This window comes from Echinops telfairi, unplaced genomic scaffold, assembly GCF_000313985.2.
Source record: "Echinops telfairi isolate 266 unplaced genomic scaffold, ASM31398v2 ScPeMD7_5592;HRSCAF=6446, whole genome shotgun sequence".
Taxonomy (NCBI): Eukaryota; Metazoa; Chordata; class Mammalia; order Afrosoricida; family Tenrecidae; genus Echinops; species Echinops telfairi.
Window position 1 is genome coordinate 15,688,214 of NW_022109491.1, and position 16,205 is coordinate 15,704,418.

The 16,205-nt window shown below is 57.7% G+C and overlaps 1 protein-coding gene across 1 annotated transcript in view; it reads right to left on the minus strand.

Annotated features, from left to right (window-relative positions):
- The window catches only part of PLCG1 (phospholipase C gamma 1), a gene marked incomplete at its 5' end in the record, with an annotated part of 34,236 nt that extends 18,032 nt beyond the window's left edge, over positions 1-16,204 (minus strand). Inside the window, one exon of the mRNA XM_013008674.3 lies at positions 16,021-16,204. Within this exon, the coding sequence (XP_012864128.2) occupies positions 16,021-16,204 (184 nt within the window). The remainder of the gene's footprint in view (positions 1-16,020) is intronic.
- Between the last annotated feature and the right edge of the window lies 1 nt (position 16,205).

The following is a 16,205-nucleotide window of genomic DNA, read 5'->3' on the forward strand; positions in this document are numbered from 1 at the left end:
TGAGGGCAATGAATGTACAAATGTGCTTTACACAATTGATTTATGTACGGATTGTGATAAGTTGTATGAGCCCCTAATAAAATGAATAAAAATTTTAAAAAAGGATGTAGCTCTCACTTGGCAGGCAGCTAGAGGGCCAGTCAAAGGCTACCCCACCGCTCCAGGGCACATGCACACCTGCATACCTGTGACAGGCCTGAGGTGACCCTCTGGCTTGCCCTCTGCTCTTGGGCATTTCCACTGAGACCAGTCTGGAGACAAAACAGGCTCCAGGCCGACAGTGGCGTTCATCTCCCCCAGATTCCCCGCCGGCTCTCCCTGGCCCCCCCAACAGCCTTCCATGAGACAGGACCACTCTGGCCCTGATGCCCTCCCTCCAAGTCGAGGAACCAGCAGAAAGCCAGTAGGACTAGCTCCAGGGTGTGACATTATACCAGGTTCTTGAAAGTCACATCCTGTGCCACCTCCCAGCCCCCACAGCCCATAGAACAGCCCCCTTTTCTAAGAGGAGCCAGTCCCCAGAGGCCACTAGAATTGAAAAGGTGCTGGAATCGGTGCTCCCTGCAGTGGGCAGGAGGATTTCTAGGACTGGGGGTGGAGGGGTGACAGTCTGAAGGCATAAGAGAAGCCTGTACTCCTGCTTCCTGCCCAGGCCCACTTAGGGCAGGGGAGGACCTCACTGGGCAGAAGATGGGAGGCAGGGCCTGTAAGAGGAACTTCCACAAGTCTAAGCCAGGATTTTCCCAGGCTCAGCCTCAGTTCTGTGGGCACCATCTGGCTAGCATGCCCATGCCCTCCAGGGACTGTACTCTGACCTCGGGAAGCTTAGGGACAACATACCACGAGTGGCCATGAGGCAGGAACAGGGTATGCACCCACATGTTCTGTGAAGTAGACTGGGCTCCGGGAGGGGACTGGGGGCTGTGCCCAAGCCATGAGGCCGAGAGCCTTGGGAAGCCTGGTTGCCTGGGGCTTGTCCAGGGCACTCTGCTCCCCGGGAAAGCGGGGACCCTAACTCTAACCCAGTCCCTCAGCCGTTAAGATGGGACTTCTTCCCCTTCACAGGGTCCCAGGGGTGTAGTCGCCTGTCCCCACCGAAGCCTGCACTTCATCCACAGTCACCACACAGGAGGGCAGACTGTCCAAGGCCTTGCCTGCAAGGTTGGGGCCTGGCTGTGATCTTCCAGTGTCTCATTCCGAGACCCCTCCATGTGTGAGGTGGTGCTGGGGGCTCACACTGTTGGGAGTGTGGTATGGGTGTGTGTGTGTCGTCTCTGGGTACTGTCACAGATGAGCTACAGGTTCAGATATCCCCACCACCACACCCCCCAACTTTCAGTGTGTGTGCCTGCTCTTCAGTAGGAACCGGGGGCCCCGAGACCTACCCCTGGGGTGCCTTTCTGAGATCTGAGTGTGCCCCAAACAGAGCCCTGGCAAGTGTCTCCATCTTTGTCTCCCCTTTTGTTCATCTCTCATCTGAGCACTGCCACTCATAAAGGGTGTCTGGGTGAGGGCTGCCCAGGTTCCTGGGACATACCCTGTTTCCCCGAAAGTAAGACATCCCCCGAAAATAAGACCTACTTACAGTTTTGCCTCTCGCTGAAACATAACACATCCCCTGAAAATAAGCCCCCACCCCCACCCCCCCTCAAGCTACCGGAACCGTGGACTCTGGACCATAGCGACGGGCGCCACTGCACAGCTCACTGTTTTGGCCGCAGCGCAGCCAGAGCAGACAAGAAGTGGGAGGTCTCTTTTAATAAAACAATAAACAATAAATGTGTACCGTATTCTTCTTCATGGAAAAATAAGCCATCCCCTGAAAATAAGACCTAGCACATCTTCAGGAGCAAAAATTAATATAAGACACTTTTATTTTTGAGGAAACAGGGTATCAGCAGTGTGGCCCGAGGCAGGCACTTTCCCTTTAAGAGCCATCTCCTCCTCCTCCTCCTCCTCCTCCTCCTCCTCCTCCTCCTCCTCAGAGCTTCCTCTGCTCTGCTCTGCTCTGCTCTGGGTAGGGCAGGCACCCTGGGGGCTGCGGGCTGGGACCAACAATGGGTATTGTGACTGTTCAGGAGACTCCTCGAGATTCAGAACTGGACTTTGCAGGAGTGCAGGCTCCCCCCCGCCCCCCATCCTAGGACAACACCCAACCTCTTGGGCAGGGAGTGCTGACAAGGGGACAAGTTAAGTGGCAGCCAGCCAGTCTGGAGCCTGGGAAAGGGGGTGAAGACAATGACCACAAAGACCGGCTGTGGCTTGGCTCCTCTGAAGGTAGGGCCACTTCCTGTCGCAGAGCCCCCTCCCCCTCCAGCCCGAGTCCTGTGGGCCACACAAAGGCACTATACCTCCTCCAAGGTTCAGGCAGCCAGTTCTGCCCCCAGGTGGATTCACTCTTGTCACAGGTCTGGTGCCATAGTGGGTTAGGTGGTATGTCACTAACCATGAAGTTAGCAGTTTGAAACCACCAGCAGCTGTGTGGGAGAAACACGAGGCTTCCTACTACCATAAAAAAGGTACCATCTCGCAAACGCACAGGGGCGGTTCTATCCTGTCCTACAGGGTCACTATGGGTCAAAACAGACTAAACGGGGGAGCCACTTTTCCAACAGGTTCTGCGAACCCACAGACCCCTCAACCACCCCCCAGGCAAGGGCCTCTGGAGAGGCATGAGGAGCCAGGGGTGCGGCAGCATGGCCACCTCCAGGAGCTCCGCTGCTCATGTAAAGTGGGGCCATCACCCTGGCACGCCCCCTCCCACCCACAATACCAACGGTGGTTTCACGAGACATGAACAAGAGTATGTGAAAAACTAAACCCTACACCTGATGCCCACATGGCTGCCACAACCTGGGACAGCAGCACACACCACCTGGTGGGCTTCCACGAACTGCACCTCCCCCAACAATGCTCGGGCGGCCAATATGTCCACACGGTCCCCAGGTGGAGGGTCTCCAGGAGCAGGCAGGCCTGGCTTTTTTCCACAGACCAGCTGGCGTTTGAAAGGCTGACCTTGGGGTTAGCAACCCCAAGCTTAACCTGCTGCAACACCAGGATGCTTTTTGCCTTTAAGCAGACATGTAAATGATACACAACCTACAGAAACCACAGCTCAGGGGAAACTTGGACGGTCTTCAGTGACTAACCCTGGCTGGTCCCCTTACCTCTCTGTGTGCCCAGGAAACTCCAGGCCTGCTCAAGACGGCAGGACACACAGCTCCCAGCTGCCCACCTGAGTCTTTCCCTACTCCTCCATCCCCCACGGGTCCTGGGGTGGCCCAGTGCTGACATCTTACAGGGACACGAACCAGACCCCAGAGCTGAAGACCTGAGAGATGCAGCCAGGGCCATGGTAACTTACTGGGAGAAGGGGTGGACTGGGCACCAAGGACCGCAATGCAGTGGTCAATGGGGCGACTGGGTACCACTGAGGCCTGGGGACGGTGGGAAGGGCCTGCAGGCAGAGGGAACTCACAGTGCTTGGGGAGGGACCACAGCGCAGCAAGAGGCAGTGTGGCTGAGGGCTTTGCTCGCCGTCTGTTCTCCCCGGCCACAGGGGTCAGGAAAGGGGTCCCAGAACAGTCTCATCCCTCCTTCCCTGCAGTACAGCTAGGCACACTTCATTATGCTCCTCCACACAGCACGTGCAGGGCCAGGTGGACAGTAAAGAAAGCCAGGCCTTCTCAGAGGCGGCGGAGACGGACAAGTGAAGCCACTGTCACCAGCCCAGTCCCTGGCACACCCCCACACTGGGGCAGTCTGCACCTGGGAGCTCCTTCCTAAAGGAAGGTGGATCAGGGGTGCTGAGCTAGCTAGGAGCGGTCACAGAGCAGGGAGAAGCCGGCCCTTAATCACCTCCCCCTTCTCCTGCAGGGGCTGAGGGGCCCAGTGCCCATGTCCCCAGCCATATGTATCCACCCAACTCCCACTAGGGCTTCCTAGGTCACTGTTCCCCCCATCCCCACCCCCCGAACCTGCCTCAGCATCTGGCCCACTCCACCTTGGTAAACAGGAAAAGGTCATTTGGACAGCTGGATGGAGGTCAGTGGGGTCCCCCTACCTTGAGCTAATTGCTTTGGGTCACAGTGGTAAAGAACCATGCAGAGGCTCGATTCCGGATGAACCTTGTCTTTACAGCGACCAGGAAACAGGCTCAGACAGAAGGGTCTTGTTACGCTCACACAGTGAAGCGTGAGCAGAACCGGGGCTCCCTAGGGCGTGGCCACCACAGCCACAGCTCCTCAGACACAGGGCAGCAGCTGGCCATCTGTCATAGGGGGCTCCCTGGGACACAGCCAGATGACTCCCCCTCCACTTCAGAGCTGCAGCCAGATGACTCCCCCTCCACTTCAGAGCTGCAACAGCACCCCCAAAGGAATGGAGGGGGGCCGGCCCCACCTGGAGGACACCCACCCGGAGGTGCGCTCACTCACCCTGCCTTCCAATCAAACACTCATGAGGGAGGCATCTGCCATGGGTGGGGCCTGGGTAAACAGATCAATAAGGGGCTTGAGTGCCCATCTCCCCGAGAAAAGCCCTGCCTGATGGATGAAAGACAGGGGTGAGGATGACTGTGAGCTCAAGGCAGCTGAGGCAGAGGGCAGGGTGATGCAGCTGGGGGGCGGGGTGAGGAGAAGCGGCAGGGGCTCTCGGGCAGCTTCACAGGGGCAGGTACGAAGCACAGCTAGCAGTTAAGTTTCTAGAGGACAAAAGGAGTTGAACCTGGAGGGGGTGAACTGAGCAGCAGCAGCAGCAGCAGCAGCAAGGTGAGAGCTGTCCAGGGCTGGGCCTGTGTGCGCTACCTGCAGGCAGGTGCCCGTCATCTTCCCAGCTGGCCTGGCTACACAGGACAGGAGCATTTCGGCCCACTCAGAGCCAGGTGTCCTCCCCTCCTGGGTGGCTTTCCAGGCCCAGCCCCACCCCACCCCCGGGCAGTGACATGGTACCCAGACCACGGCTCTCAGGCCCTCATGGAACTGCTGAGCGTGCTCCTACCTAAGCGTGTCTGTAAGCTGAATGAGTAGGTAAGTCAGGCCAGGTGCCCACAGTTCTTGCCTCTGGTCTTTTCTGTGTTTGAAACCTACAGGTGCAGCAGGTGAAGGGGAATGGGAGGGGGCTTGCTTACTCTACAGGCACAACTCAGTATAGCCAGCCAGACCACTCTCCTCGAAGCCTCAGACTCTTAAACCCAACTGCCCACTTGCCATCCCTAACTGCCCTTCAGTAACACACACAACCCCACCCCCGCTCAGCTTCTCCCAAACCAAGGCAGCTTGCCAGCTAGAAGCAGCACCGTCCACACAGGCGCCAACCCTACAACTCAAGGTCCATCCTCAGCACCCCTCCCACATGCCCCTCTTGGCTCCACAGCTGGCCACAGTCATAAGCACCTCTGTGTGGGGCAGAGGCTGGCACTCAGAATCACCAGCACCTGGAGGGGAGGGCATGAAGGACAGGCCTGATGCCGGGCGGGCACCCAGCCCCTGCAGGCAAGCAGAGAGCCAACTGGGCTACCGGTGTGGTGGAGGAGGGGCTGGGTGTGGCACACTGTCAAGTTCTCGATGAGATTCCTTTCTCTTCATCACTACAATTAATGATAGGAAATAGGATGGGGAAAAAACCAAAACCCCAAGCCGCTGCCACCAGGCTGCTTCTGCCTCACAGTGACCACAGAGGCCAGCCAAGTGCAAGTCTGAGAAGCTGACGGCCGCATCTGGCTCCCCGAGGCTCCAGCCACCAACATTTACCCACTGCACGCCCAAGGTGTGGAGCCCCACCTCATAAGAGAGAACTGTACAGAGAGGATAACGGACTCCCCCCAAGGTGACAGGGCACCCACTGCCCTGCACTGCCTAGCAGATGCACTGACACAGGGGTAACCAGATGTGTTTCAAGATAATGGAGTCTCCCTCTCCACTAGACTGTCAGGGCTTGAGGGCTGGGCCGTGTCTACAGGGCTGCAGGGCCGACAGGAAGTGTTCCCTGACAGGCACTGCGCCAGGCACTATCCCCTCTCCTGCAGCCCTGGTCCTGCTGGGCCACCTACACGCCTGAAGACATGGGGAGATGGGGCAGACCAACCTGGGGCCTCCTTCACATAGGAAATCAAAGGGGCTGCTGGGGGCGGGGACAGCGAGGCATGGGTGGACCCCTCTCCAGCTCCCGCCTGTCATGGCCCCTTGGGCCCCACTCCCCTGTGGCCTCAGACCTTAGCACGGAGCAAGCCTCCAAACAAGCCTGGGCACCTCTAAGAACAGAGGTGGGTCAGCTGGCGGGCCTCTTCTGCACAGCCCACTGGGCTCTCCAGCATCAGAACCCTTTACCCAGCTTCTGGCCACATGCCACTGGGGCCATGCCAGTCCACACAGCAAGCCACTGTCCTTGTCCCTGCTGCTTCTTTGGGAAGCAGGTCCATCCTCATGAATGGCTAGGCTCTGATCTCATCACAAGGGGTCAGGGAGCACCCTTGCTCAGTCCCCCCTCCCCCCACACTAGAGAGAGGCTACAGGGGTGGGGTGGGGTGGGGAGGGTGTTCCTCATCTTGATTTTAATTCCCAGTTTCTACCCTCTGGAGGCAGCACTCCCTGCAGCCCAGCCCCCCAGCTTGTACAGAGCCTGATCCTCCCAGGGTGGGCCGTGCCCTGCTGTCATTGGAGGAAATGTGCTGTGGGTAGGCTGGCGGGCCAGCTCTCCGCAGACTCCCTGATAAAGTCCTAACCTGCTGGCGGGGGTGCTGAGAACTGGCAAGAAAGGCCCCAGCCCCGGGAGAAACGGACGGCTGACATGGACGCATTATACCGCACTCAACAGCATCTGCAGAACCTCAGAGGGCCCTGCCCCAGGCCTGCCCATCTCCTTGCGGAAGAAACTGAGCCGCATCTCTTAGCTGATCTCTGCCCACCCACCTCCACCCCCACCCCCTGAAACTAAGGCTGAGAAACCTGTGGGGCTTGTGGCCAACGGGGACCTCCTCTCGTCCTGCCTAGAGTTAGTTACTGCTTGTACCTGGCCCACACTTTCTGGAACTGAGTTTGAAGACATTCACCCCAGGGTTAGAATTCCCCTGCCACACACACTCTTCCTCCGCACACCCAGTCCCCACCAGAGTAAGGGCCCAGGCAAGAGTTTTTGATCGCAAGCCACCCCTAGAAAAGCCACTTCCCCCAGGACTTCTCGGCCTGGCTAGGTCTCCAGGTGTTGGAAAAAATGGAAGCCAGCCCCAAGGTGAACTGCTCACCTGGGCAGAGAGCATTTGATTATCCGCCAACAAATAACCAAATTCACCCATACCCCAAGTCTGTAGCAGCCACGGCCTGGAGTCAGACCGCCCACTTTTGCCATGCCCACACCTGGCACCTCACAGCCTGTACACATGCCAGATTGGGGGGGGGGGTTCAAGCTGCTGAACTGCTGCTCCAGAGAAAGAAGGTGACCCTGCCGGGGCCCTCGGGCTCCATCAACAGCACCCAAGCTGCACTGTGTCCCACTGGCCCTGGGCCATCGGAGTTCTCAGCATGTTCCAGGTCACAGCTGCCCAGGATGGAAGATGGGTCGTATCCTTTCCTCACCTCCCAGCCCCAGCTTCCTCTGTGCCAGCCCCATGCTTGGCAAGGGAAATGCCAGGCTGCTGTGGGTGACAGCCCCACCCCACTTACTCTACGTCCTGAGCCTAGCTGGGCAGGGGCGGAAGGAAGCAGCAGAACCCAGCACAAAGCCGGCACAAGCTATAAATAGGGGCCCCTCCCTGGTTCCCCCAGGATGGGCCCAGTTCCTAGGAGGTGAGGAGCGGAGTGGGCGCTAGTGCTTGGGCCTGGGCACACAGCCACGGGGCCTCTCAAAGGCCAGCCAAGCACCACCTCCAGACAGAGGAGCTAGCGTGGAGGAGAGTGAGCTAGGCGCAGAAGCAGACGCGCTGCACCCTCTCTTGGGACCACTGCCTTTCCCGGCTCCATCAGTCCCACGGCCCCAGCCATCCCCACACCTCCCTCTGGGGCCCTTCCACGGGTTCCTCTTTATCACTGCCCCTGGAGGTCTGGTACTCCAACTAGGGCACTCTGGGGGCAGTCATGACAGGCCAACTGCCCCAGACCAGCCTTGGGCAGCCCAGGTTGAGGCATGTGTGCCAAGGAGCCTACCCATAGGCTAAGGGCACCATCACAGCAGCTCAAAGGCTAATGCAAAGATGATGAGCCCAACTTCTCGGGGGCATGGATATCATTCTGAATACAAAGCCCCCAGCTGACTGGCTTGGGCATCAGTCGGCTCCCCACGTTGTCCATGTCACAAAATTGAAGCCCAGCCCAGGGTGCCTAGTATCCAGGATCTGCTCAGGGAGGGGACCTGGAGCCACTAAGACCACTCTCTAGAAACAGCTGCGCCCAGTGAGTGACGAACACTCACATGCACTAAGGGAGTGAGCGAGCTTTGCTGCCATCAGGGCCTGTGCTGGGGGAGGAGGTCTCTGACTGTGCTCCAGCACTCCTGGCCCGCGCTGCCGGATGCAGCCAGGCGCTCACGTAGCCCACGGTGGTTTCTTTGGCTGGCCGTCCACTGTGCCCTCTCTGGCCGTGTCCGCCCTAACCTTTCTGTTCCCAAACAGCATCCGATCCGCTCCCTCTGCATCTGTGCCAGTGCTGGACCACACAGGGTCTGGCACGGTGAGCTAAGGCCAGCGTCCAAGGCTGGAGACACTCAAGGGGTGCCTTGCTTGTTCCCTGTGCCCGAGTCTCCAGAGTGGTTGTTCTGGGGGGGGAAGTGGTGGTGCAGAGGGTGCAGCAGGCCAGTGGTCTGCCAGTCTGTCACTATGAGCAAGGCAATGCACCTCAGGGGCCAAATGGGGGTGGGGTGGATGAAAAGACAAACACAGTCTTGGGTTTGCAACAAGGGGCCCCTGGAAGGGCACTTCTCGAGCAGCTGCAGCACAAAAGCCCAGGAAGACTTGTTGCTGTGAACCAGGAAGAGCCAGTCCCTTTTGCAGCCCCCTGCCCAACCCAGTCAGCAGGTGGTCTCACTCCTTCCTGCACTTCTGGGAAAGGTCCGGGGAGATCAGATGCATCTGGTCTGAGGGCAGAGTGGAGGCCAGATACCTTGGTTCACATGAATAGGTTAAAGCTGGGAACTCTGGTCCTATAGAACATTTGCTGGAGGATGGGAGAAGAAATGGAATGTCACGGCAGCAATCAGAAACCTAGGCTCTCGTCGCACGCATTTGCCCTGTGACCTTCTGCTTGGGGAGGGACACAAATTCCTGCCTGCCCTCCCTTGATTCACCCAGCTGATGTGAAACCCTAACAGCAAGTACCAAAACCAAACCAGACCAAACCCATCGCCATCAAGTCAGCTTGGGCTCGGAGCAACCCGGCAGGGCTGAGCAGAACTGCCCGTAGGGTTTTCCCAGGCTGTGCATCTTCACAGAGGCAGGCGTGGGTCCATGGAGGAACAGCAGCCGTGTGCTTTAGCCACGGTGCCACCAGCACTCCTTTCACACAGTACAAAGGATGAGAAAAAATGCTCTATGAACACGAGAGTACTATTCCAATACTGGCCCTTTTCCTTACCCTCGTGAGTATCGCCTGGAACAAACCATTGGGCCTCCCAGCCCCTGTGTAGAGAGAGTCTATACAGGGGACAAAGAGATGGAGGCGGTGGCAGGAGGCGGACTCCTTGTGCAGGAGGTGAGAGCAGGTACTTCTGGCCTGGCCCTTGTAGTGAGGGCGAGAAGCAAAGGAAGTGGCGGGCGCAGCTCCTCGCTGTCTTACATCACCTCTGCAGGCAAGTCGGAACAGGTGCACACAGTCTTGTTTCACTGCACACAAGGCCCCAGTACAGTTTCTCTATTTATGTTACGGTTGCTGATGGGCTGTTTTTGTTTTCTGCATGATTTTCTTTGTATAAAACCCAGGATCGGTACATCCAAGGAGAAAGTAACGACACATTACGATAGACCCTGAGAGCTATGATAAGGGAGGTTGGGGGGCAACAGGGAGCTCATAAACAGCAGACACAAGAAGGAAGACAATGATGAAAAATGGACTGTGGTGCTGAATGCACAACTGCTAACATATTTAAACCACTCAGTTCTATGGTACATGACGTCTGTGTCAATAAAATACAGTAAATTAATAAACCTAGGCATTGCCCCAGAGAAGCCTTTTCACTGACTGAAAAGCTGCGTGTGCGCCGGGCGACGGTGACACAGGGTTTGCTGAGGACGGGAGGGCAAATCGACATAGCATTAACGGGCAGGTGGGGGTGGTGTGGGTCCCAGGGGCTCAGTGACTTACTAAATGCCCACCCAGGGCCAAAGGCTGTGCTGGGCACTCGGCATAAAACCTTCTCACCTATGACCTCCTTTGACTATTAACCAGCCAGTAACCCTGTGAGGAAGAAGTCTTCCCAGCTGAAGAACAGTTCAGATGGGTTGAATAGACTTGCCCAAGGCCACAGTCATGTACAGACGTGAATCCCAATCTGACCCCAGAACCAATCTACTGCCCAGACACTCCAGCCTCCTTCCAGTCACCAAGAGGGCAGCGGGCACTGTCAGGCCAACAGCTGCTGGAGGGCGAGCCTCACCTTCAGCTCTGCCTAAGGCAGTGGGTTCTCAACCTTCCTAATGCCTCAGCCCTTTAATAATCCGGCGACCCCTGTGAAAGGGTCATTCTACCCCCAAAGGGGTTCCAACCCACAGGTTGAGAGCACAGGTGCCCAAACTTATTTGGCCCACTGCCCCTTTTCAGAAAAGAAAGTGAACCAGCAATCCCAGCTGCCATAGTTACAGTCCTGAAAAACTTCAATACTATATAACTCTAAAATTCCAGTATCTCCACTTGGGAACCCCTGACCTGGAGTCCTGCCACCTGATACCAGGCTGCTCTCAGGCAGGCCCCCAGTGAGGCAGACCTCTCTGCAAGGAGCCCAGAGCACCCCCTCTGCCTATCTCAACAAAGCCCCCCAAGTCCCCTTGGACTACTCTGGTTCAGAAAGGAAATGGACATCGGGCCATTTCCCAGCCCCTCATCTCAGGTCTCATGCCTCTTGCCAGTTCTCTGTCCAGTTATCTTTGGTCACAGACCGGGTAGAGTGAGGAGAGATGGCGGGGTCGGCAGGGCCCCCAGTGCATCCCACCACCCCAAGGTGGGCATTGCAGCACTTCCTGTTAGACTGAGGTCTCCCCACCAACACTGCTCGGTCCGGGAAGGCACTTAGAACAAGGCTGATGAGATACCTTCAGCCTGCAGAAAAGGCCACCACCCAGTGCAGCTGCTTCCAGCCAACTCACCCCCACCCCACCCCCACCCGCGGGCTGCCTGGTCATGCCCCCTCCTGACTATCTTCCCCCTCGGCGCTGCAGGTGCACCGCTCTCCTCCCCCTGAGGTCTTCCTGGTGGGCTGAACACTCACTTTCTTCCTTCCCACTACCATCCGCTACAGTAAGCAAGCCCCCTAACAAAGACTCTTGTGCTGATCCCAAGAAAGGCCCTAAGGAGTGGAAAGTGGATGGCATCTATTACTGCCCAGAGGTGAAGCCACACACTCAAGGTCACAGAGCAAGTTCACTGCACAACGGGACTTTAACCAGGCAGGGTTCTAACACCCAAGATGCTCAGCTACTACGCTCTGTGGTCCCGTCCCACTTCCACACCCACCCTGTCCTCTCCTACAAACTCTGGTCCCTCGCCGGCCTCTCTCCCCACTCACATCTATCAGGTATGATCCCTCTGACAAACAGCCTACAGCCAAGTCCCCTTCAGCCTTTGTCCCGCCCCCCACCTCACCCTCCTGACTACAGAACCAACCCTGAACACAGAATTCCACGCCCAGCCTCCTCTCCACCCCAGCCAATACCATGACCCATGAGTCGTGAGCCGTGCAGCCAGCCAGTGGCACCTCAGCACAGTCTCTCCGCCAGCTCTTCCGGCTCTGTCCTCTGCACCTCCAGCTCGCCGTGGAGAGCCAGCTGTCCAGCGGCACTCCCAGAGCGGGAACCCGGCACAGGGCTATAATTACACGTCTCCAGTCTGGCTCTTGTGAGAGTGCCCGCGTCCTCGGTGGCACAGGCAGTGTCTTAATCATCTGTTGACCCCTCGGTGCCTAGCACGGAGCAAACAGGAGGAGGCGCTCAATAAATATTTACTGAACGAATAAACGCCTCTCATTCCAAGGTGCTGCCCAAGGCAAGATGAGCAACCAAGATCTCTGCATGGTGACTAGTTGGTCGGCGTTTGGGGCATCTGTGCAGTACAGGTCCACACGTATGTCCATACACACATGTGCACACTCATAATGGGAGGGTTGGAGGTAGTGTGGGTCCCAGGGCTGGAATACCCAGTTCTGTCAAGAGCACCCTGGTCCTGAGATCCCAAGAAAGAGCACTGGGCTGGGAGGCCCAACAGGGCTGGTGTAGGAACCCACACGTGGGGAAAAAGCTGGGGTGCTGCGGAAACACACGGGGCCTGACTTCCTTGGAAAAACTACAGTCAGGCAGGAAACACACAGGCAGGGATGGCCGGCTCTGGAGATCCGGACGTGTGCTCTTGGCCCCTGTCCCGCTGGGAACAAGCAGCCAGGGAAAAGAAAACCCTTCAGCATACCTGGCCTGGCCCCCACAAGCAGGACCTGCAGAGCAGGCCTCTCCCCTCACCAGCCTGAGAACTACAGCCACAGGGCCAGGCCTAACCAGCTGCTTCCCAGGGTGGTGAGTGGCTTTCTTCCCAGACCTGCCTACAAGGACCCAGACTTCTAAACCCTAATGGTCTGCTTCAGTTTCCTTAAGAACAAAGCTTGCGTTTATTTACCACCTGAATGGATTCTATCAACCAAAACAGAGCTTCCATAAGCATGGGGCCCGTGCTCGGGCTCCTCCATGGGTTCACCACACCCACAGCTACTGTGCCCGCCAGGAGCCTCGGAGGGCCAGCCCCTCTCAACCCGACTCTGAGCCATCTCACCTCAGAAGGCACTGGATGGGAAAAGGTGAAGCTAAGGCCAAGGCTGTCTCTAAAAGTGAAGATGGAGACATCTGTCCAGCACTGTCAGGTCAGAGCACAAAGGCGAGGTTCTGTCTCAGAAGAGCACTGGGGCCCTCAGGGAACACAGGGCTAGAGGACCTTGGGGTGGGGTGGGGGGTAGGAGGGAGAACACACAACCCCATGGCCTAGCATTGGCTGGCGACTGCTGGTCAGCCCTCAGTGGAGGGCAGAGACTACCACACACCCGCACCGTCATCCGTAGTGTAATTTCCCCGTGGCGTAATTTCGTCCAGACGTCTCCCAGGGCCCTGGTGAGGGTGAGACAAGAAATGGCATCTGAGAGCCACTAGAGCCCTCAGCAGGAAGTCTGTAATTGCCTGGTACTCATTTGTGTCGGTATCTGTAACCAAATAAAAAGCCAATAAACTGACAAAGGGCCAAATACCAACCAGTTTCCTGTCACATCACGTGGCGGCACCAAAGCGGGCCCTCCCTCGTCTTCTGAGCCAGACTGCTGCCCTAGACATCTGCCAGCGCTAGTCCCATTTCACTGGTGGTAAAGCCAGAGACAGAGCCTGGACTGACAGGTGCCCTGAGGGTACCCAAGTGTCCCCCTCTCTCTGACCAGGGTACTGGCATTGCATGCTCCTGGCAAAACCAGCTCCCCTCTGCCCTCTGGTCACTCCGCAGTCTGTCTGAGCCTGCAGAGATCAGACTTCCAAGGAGGTGAGTCCAGGAAATGGTGGAAGTGGGGCAGGGTGTCCTTACAGGCGCCATTTGCCAAGTCTTGGAACTCCCAGCCAAGCAGCTACTTGCCCTTTTTACCCAGACTCTTTTAATCTACGCCCCCCCACCCCCAAATCAAAGGGACTGGGCCTCTTCCACACCCTCTGCCTACCCTCCTAGGCTGTGCAAATCCACCTGATAAGGTCACTGATCTGTAAACTTCTTGCTGACCCCACACCCTTGAGGGCCATTGAGTGGGCCTCATTCTTGCTTCCTTCCCCAGTGGACTAGATGGTTCTCCCCTGCACACCCGCTTGATGGTTAGGCCCTGCTTTACGAGTAAGGGAGTCACACCTAAGAGTCAGATGTGCAAAACTCCCAGTGCTTTCCTACAGAAATACCATTCTGGGTGGTAGGTGAGTGGGTGGGGGCAAAATGAAACCATTTCCTCCGCCTTTCAAGGTAGCAATTTAGAGGAAATGTGAACTTGGTCCTCACCTCTCTTCCTGCACCCTCACCCTCTCCCCGAACTCAGGAGGACAGTCTGTTATTGTAACGAGTAGTAACAGCTTACTTAGATTGCATAGTTACAATGTGTCAGGTTCCTGTTGGAAGTTTTAAATCAACTTTCTCATTTAATCTCCAGAGAAACCATCCCTTTAGGGCGGATATATTACTAAGCCATTTCACAGGTGAGAAAACAATGGCTCAGAGAAGACAAGGAACTGGACTAAGACCCCAGCCTTGGCTGCAATCACGTTTCGGCACTTCCTGCCTGCAGGCCACAGGCGTGGTTTGAAATGTAGTCTGCTATCCAGGAGATCTTCATCTATCTGGGGACCTCCAGGCGCTGCCATCAAGTCAGCACAGCACAAGGAGGTCACAGAAGCAGGGGGCGGAGGGTGAGAACAGGACCTGGAGGCGGCTGCCTGTGGGATGTCCCCAGGGCTTTCCCCGGTTCTGGGCAGTGTCTGTCGGCCCTACACCTCAGCATCCAGGCGCTCACACCATTAAATAGAAAACCTTTCCTAGCGGCTGACAGGGCCAACAGAGACTCAGAGGAAGAGAGCACCATTTTTCAATGTCAGACCTGGAGTTCATAGCAGAGGGTGGCTGCCTCACCACAAGACCTTCCTTCCTCCCAATCTCCTCCATCATCTACCCCCTCCCCCCTGGTGCACACCATGCCCACCCAGCTCAAGGTCTGCCAGAGCCTCCTGGGGGATTGCTGCTTCAGGGCCCCTTCCACCACAGGGACTAAATTCTGAGCCTGGCTCTGTCCACCCCATTTGGGGCGGGGGTTCTTTGCAGGAAGCAACCCAGTCACAGTTGCAGACATTGGGCGGGGGTGGTGGTGGTGTGGAAATAGAAGGCTGTGTGCACCCAGGCACCCATGAGTGAACTATCTGAATGATGGAGCGGGTGTAGGGTGGGGTTTTAAACCCCACCACCACCACCATCACCACGTCCTCCTCTCACCGGAGACTGGAGCAAAAGCAGCAGAGCTCAGGCCCAAGACAGCAAAAAGGCAGGAAACCAAGAGTAACTTCCCAGTTCCCGGCTGCCACTGGGCACAGGACGAGGGGCACAAAGGGCTAGCCATAACCTGCTGAGCACCATACATTAATTAGTTACCTGCCTGCGAGGCACCCCAGGCTGGCCTCTTTGAGGCCAGGCTCCTGGACACGCTGGCTCCCCTGGACCCGGGAAACCTGGTCCCAGCACCCAAAGTCTGCAGACCCACCCAGACCTCCCGAACTCAGCTCCAGGACAAAAGAATCGGTTGGGAAAGGGCGACGACGACGGACTTCCCTTGAGTTCTCCAAACCACACGGGGGGCCACCTCTCTCCTTCCCCAAGAAGGTAATGAGCAGGCTTGGCTGTACCCCACACCCACCGTACCCCAACATCTGCCCAAGTTCCACCCGAGGAACCTCCCCGCGGCGCCTTTCCTCGGGGCCCAGAGCTGCCCTTTCGGGAGAAGGGGCGGTGGGCAGCAGCATCTGCTCCGGGGCCCGGGAGCTTGTGCACGGGCTGGGGGCGTAGCCTCCGCTTCCTGCGCTGAGAGGGGACCCGCTGGGCTCTTTAGGCCTCTGGGCGACGAGCCGGGAAGGCTCCCCCCGAGCAGGGGGAGGGGGCGTCCTGTCAGGTGACCGAGGACCCGGATGCCCCCCGCCCCCGGTGACCACCCGGGACGCGGCGGGGGCGGGGCCGAGCCCGGACGGGAGGGGGAAGGGCCCGAAAGTTTGCCCGAGTGGCTCCAGCTGCGGCCTCGGGCTGGACGGGACGGGACGGGACGGGGAGAGGGGGGTGCACTCACTGGCCCCCTCGATCTTGTCGGCGCCGCGGCTCCACGTGATCTGCCGCGTCTCCAGCTTGACCTGGAAGGTCTTCCGCTCGGGCCGCTGCGACTTCTTGGAGTAGAACAAAGTCATGACGGTGCCCACCTCCAGGCTGCGGCAGAGGTGCAGCACCTCCGCGTCCGAGGGCGCGCCGGGCCCGCAG